This window comes from Humulus lupulus, chromosome X (genome assembly GCF_963169125.1).
Source record: "Humulus lupulus chromosome X, drHumLupu1.1, whole genome shotgun sequence".
Lineage (NCBI taxonomy): Eukaryota > Viridiplantae > Streptophyta > Magnoliopsida > Rosales > Cannabaceae > Humulus > Humulus lupulus.
Window position 1 is genome coordinate 100,019,157 of NC_084802.1, and position 5,276 is coordinate 100,024,432.

At 38.3% G+C, this 5,276-nt stretch overlaps 1 protein-coding gene and 1 non-coding gene across 2 annotated transcripts; one reads left to right on the plus strand and one right to left on the minus strand.

Moving 5' to 3' along the window:
- Nucleotides 1-2,484: 2,484 nt before the first annotated feature.
- On the minus strand, nucleotides 2,485-3,624 carry LOC133806100 (uncharacterized). The gene has a single exon (XM_062244233.1). It carries the CDS (start codon nucleotides 3,622-3,624, stop codon nucleotides 2,485-2,487), a length of 1,140 nt encoding a protein of 379 aa, XP_062100217.1.
- Nucleotides 3,625-4,240: 616 nt separating this feature from the next.
- On the plus strand, nucleotides 4,241-4,346 carry LOC133807754 (small nucleolar RNA R71). Its single transcript, XR_009879650.1, has one exon. It is a non-coding gene; the product is annotated as a small nucleolar RNA R71 (small nucleolar RNA).
- The last annotated feature ends 930 nt before the right edge of the window (nucleotides 4,347-5,276 follow it).

Sequence of the window (5,276 nt, forward strand, 5' to 3'; positions counted from 1 at the left end):
GGTGTGGTGAAAATAGATGATTATATATATGTAAAGGTAGGCTAATGAGTGACTAAGAAAGAAAAGTGACACTTAAGCTCAATGGGGTGACTAGGGATAAAAAATGCATACAAGGTAGGCTTCAAAGGTTCAAACAGTCCAAAGATGGCCTAAATCATTTCATCGGTGTGGTATTGTCTAGGATTTTGCCTCAAGGAAAATCACTAAGTAATTCTAGAAACTTAAGCTCTCACAAGAAACTAGCTCTTTCTAGGGTCTCAAAATTGTTTAATCAAGCTATGCACAAACTAAAAAGAGAAACACTCTCATCAACCAATTGCTAGCAACATTCACACCCAAAGAATTAAGTTTAAAATTTAAGAAAGAAAGACATTCAGCTGCAACTTAGATTGATTATATATATATTTTTAAGTTTGCAAAGTCTTCATTGAGCCCCCTAGTTAAACACTAACAAAAGCAAATAATATCCTCAAAAGAACGACAACACAACAAGACAAAGACAAACTAAAAACAGAACAAAGATAACTATTCCAACAAAGTACCTTCCTAGCAATAAAACACAAGGCAAATGACTTAAATTTCGGTGCTCACTACACAAAAATCACCAAAGAAACATAACTAAGTACAACACAGAGCACCCAGTACACAAAACACAAAAATCATTATCAACACTTGAGACCAAAGTATAACACAACACAAAAATTTGCCAATGAGTAAGAACTACACCTAAAACAGAGAAAACAAAGAAACAGACATAAAAAAAATCAAATTGGGGATTAGAGTTCAGAAATGCTCATTCAACGAATATGCAGGCTCTGCTCAAGGGATGCACAGCTGGGTCACTCGGTGCTTGGGTGAGGCGCAGCTAGTTGTAGATGGAGATTGCGTGATGATGCGCATGGAGCTCCTGGGATTCTTGCTGCCCTGGGCTAGATTCTCTCGAATTTAGTTCGGGTTGGTGTTGATTTGGTGGTTGGTGGGGGTAGCTTTGGTAGGGGTAGGAGCATTTATAGTTGCTGGGGAAGGCAGGAGTAATGGGGCAGTGGGAAGTTGTGGGGCTTTTGGTGGGGCAGTGGTGGTTTTGGATTTCTTTGTGGTAGTTTATGGGATAGAGGTTGGTGGAGATTTTGGTTTGTTTAGTGGTGGGATCGGGGCTGGTTTGAATTTCTTTCACTGGGCTCGTGTTTTGGTGGTCATTTTGGGCAAAAAGGCAACATCTAAAGCACAAGGCCACCACACAAAAAAAGGAGCACCTGAACAGTAATGCCACAGATTTTTTGATAGAATAACAGAGCAATATTACCACCCCTGAACAGTAAGGCAACCGATTTTTTTTTTCAACAGAGTCTCCAAAAGATTTTTGTGCTTCCCAGATCAAATACTATCAATGACTCCAATGCCCAGCAATATACATAGCACTATAAGAGGACAAGGAAATTAATACCCCAGTTTTGAGTGGCTCGGCTGACTGTGGTGATTCTTGGGCTCGTGGCTGCGCGACTGGGTGGTGCCAAGGATTGGGGTTCACATAGTTGGGTTTTTGGGCAGAGATGGGTTAGGGTAATGGTGAAGATGGGTAAATATCCTATATACATATATATATTTTATAAATAATATAAAATTTACTGAATATATGTAGTAAAATATATATATATATAAATAATAATAAATATAGTAATTTTTTTGTATATATATAGTATTATATATATATATGCATCTGAATGAAACCACGACCCAGGATTTTTTTCTCTGCCCAGATTGCTAACATTTTGCCATCGTTTTGCTTCAGCAACCCAAATTTGACGTAACACCATTTTATTTTCGGAAATTTTTGCGTGCATTTAGCTAAAGCAAAACTCTCGCAAAACCTTCAGACTCCAAAATTACTTTCAAAACACCATGTTTCTTGCTGTCTTAACACCTGAAACACCAAAATACACATAAAACCACTCCAAAACATCACAATAAAATGAAATTAAAATTACAAAAAATTAAAACTAACAATAAAAATAATTAAAAACACTCACATATATTTATATATATATATTTGTCTTTTCTTTTCTTTTATTGGTTGGATTTTTTTTTTCATTTTTTTTTCAGTGCATTTTTATTATTTCTTTCTTTGAGTTGTTTTACAAATGAATCCTCCAAAAACCATAGCAACCCAAACTTCATTTTTTTTCTAAGGATCTTTCAAGGAATCCGAGGTTTGGTATTGCTCAACCTCGCTTCTCCCAAACTTTGCTTCTTTCCTTGTTACCTTAAAGGCTCTTCCCACATGCTCATCATATAATTCCACTACACCATTGTGAAACACCTTACTCACTAAGAACCCACCATCACACCTTGATTTCACTAGAGAGTTTGAGAAAAAAACTCTATTCCCAACTTTCAACATTTGTGATTGAGGCTTTCTACTATGTTTCTTTTTCTTCTTCTTTTTCCTTGGTAGCTTTGGAGAATGAGATGGTTCTTCTTCCTTACTTATCCATGGCTCCCCACCTTTCTCAATTTCTTCAAAAGGGGCCTTTTTCTTGACTCCATTGCTATACTTTCCATGCATCTTTCAATCAACTTGAAGTTAGAAACACTTATGGCCAAACAAGCTTCAACTTCATTAGGAGAGCGTATAGGATTAAAAATCTTGAATGTGACTTGTTCGTCTTGAGCTCGAATGGTGAAATCTCCTTTTTCAACATCTATCAACGTCCTCCCAGTGGCAAGAAATGGTCTCCCCAAAATGATCGGTACATCCCTATCTTCCTCATAGTCAAGAATAATGAAATCCGCTGGAAAAATGAACTTGTCAACTTGTACTAGAACGTCTTCAATCTTTCCCTCCGGATGCACCATAGAACGGTCAGCCAATTGCAAGGTGAGTGTAGTTGGCCTTGCTTCTCCAATTCCCAACTTCTTAAAAGTGGACATGGGCATAAAATTAATACTAGCTCCCAAATCACAAAGAGCTTTATCAAGTTCTCGTCCCCCAATAGAAATTGGAATTGTGAAACTGCCCGGATCCTTCAACTTTGGAGGAATTTTATTCTTCAATATAGCACTACAACCTTCAGTCAAAGCAACCATTTCAAATTCACCAACCCTCCTCTTCTTTGTCAAAATATCCTTCAAGAACTTCACATAATTAGGCATTTGTTCCAAAGTTTCCACCAACGGTATGTTGATGTGGAGTTGCTTCAAAACATCCAAAAAATTTCGGAACTGACCATCTTGTTGCTGCTTTTGAAAACGTTGAGAAAATGGTGGAGGTGGCTTGCTCATTGGCTTCTCTGTTGCATTTTGCTGAGGAATTGCTGCAGCAATTGCTTCAGGATCAGCATTTGAATTCTTTGAATTCACAGTTTTGTCTCCCTTGTCCACACTACTTTGGATTGAAGTGGGCTCGCTGTTTCTCTTACAATTCTCCTCAGTCAATTCCAAATTTTTACCATTCCTCAAAGTGATCGCCTTGCATTTCTCTTTACCATCTCTCCTTGGATTTTCAGTATCACTAGGCAAGGTGCCTTGTGGTCTATTCCTTAGCACATTAGCTAGTTTCCCCATTTGAATTTCTAAGTTCCTCAAGGATGCCGCTTGGCTCTGAATCACAACATCGTTCTTGGCCATATATTCTTTCATTAAACTCTCCAACGAGCTTGATTGCGACATTTGAAGAGGAGGTGGTTGAGCTCTTGGTTGTTGTTGAGAAAACCCCAGTGGATATGTAGGCTTGTTTTGCATTGGTGCTCCGCTTGAACTAACTCCTTGACCCCCCCATGAGAAGTTTGGATGCTGCCTCCACCCCGGATTGTAAGAGTTCGAATATGGGTTATTTCGGTTGGCATTTTGATTCCCCACATAACAAACTTAAGCGGGATTCGAAGGACAACTCTCAAATGCATGCCCATCTCCACAATAAACACAAGATACATCGGTAACTTGTCCCATAGCAGCTGGTTGTACCATTCCCCACAAACTCATGTTCTTGAGAAGGTTAGTCATTGAAGAAACTTGAGCTGTCAAAGCTGTCAATGCATCCACTTCAAGTATACCAGCCACTTTTCGACTTGTTGAGGCTCTAACATTGGACCATTGATAATTGTTGCTAGCTATCCTCTCCAAATTCTCATAGGCTTAATTATAGGACTTAGAGAGAATAACCCCATTAGCTGAAGCATCTAACACCATACAAGTGGAAGAATTTAGCCCATTGTAGAAAGTTTCCATTTGTATACAATGTGGGATCCCATGGTGTGGGCACTTTCTCAATAACTCCTTGAATCTCTCCCAAGCTTCACAGAATGATTCATCTTCCAGCTGCTGAAATGACATAATTTCATTGTGAAACTTGGCATTTTTGGTAGGAGGGAAGTACTTCATCAAGAAATTTTCAGCCAACTCATTCCATGTAGTCACCGAGTCGGGAGCAAGGGTGTTGAGCCAAGCTCTAGCTCGATCCCTCAAAGAGAAAGGGAACAATTTCAACCTTAGGGCCTCGTCAGTCACTCCTTGTAGGTTGAAAGAATTGTTCACCTCCAAAAATGAACAAAGATGTAGGTGAGGATCCTCAGTTGGCAGCCCACTAAATTGACCCACTGTTTGCAACATTTGGAACATAACGGGCTTTAACGCAAATTGGGGTGATTGAATTTCAGGCCTAACAATGCCCGGATTGAGCTCATTAACATGGGGGCAGCATACTCCCTTTTGGCTCTCTCTCTATCATCAACCATAGCAATTGTGTTAGTGACATTATTAGCACCCTCAACTCCTTCAACCTCTTCAGCCATATTAAGGCGATTTTGACCCCGTTGTTCCCTTAGTCTTCTTCTAATTGTTCTTTCAATCTCAGGGTCAATAGGAGCTAGTTCAATGTCTTCTTGCTCGTTCATATAGTAAATCGATTGAGAAAACACAAGAGCAAGCAAACAAAGTCAGCTCAACAAAGAAAAAAAATAAATTGCAAGTAATTGATTTTACAAGAATTTATAATTTCAATCCCCGGGAACGGCACCAAAAACTTGTAGTGATAAATTTAATATTTGATTTTAACTACGCAAGTGCACGCAATCACACAAGTAATATAATGATAAGTAAATCGTTTCCACAGGGATTGCAAATTATAAAAAAATAAGCAAAATAATTACTAAACAATTTTAAGCAATTAAAAATCAAGTGGGTTGTTTATAGGCTAAGCAAAATATTAAAAAAAACGGAAATATTGAAATTGAAAACTGAACTGAACAAGAAAATTGAGAGAAATATATGGATTGCAAAAT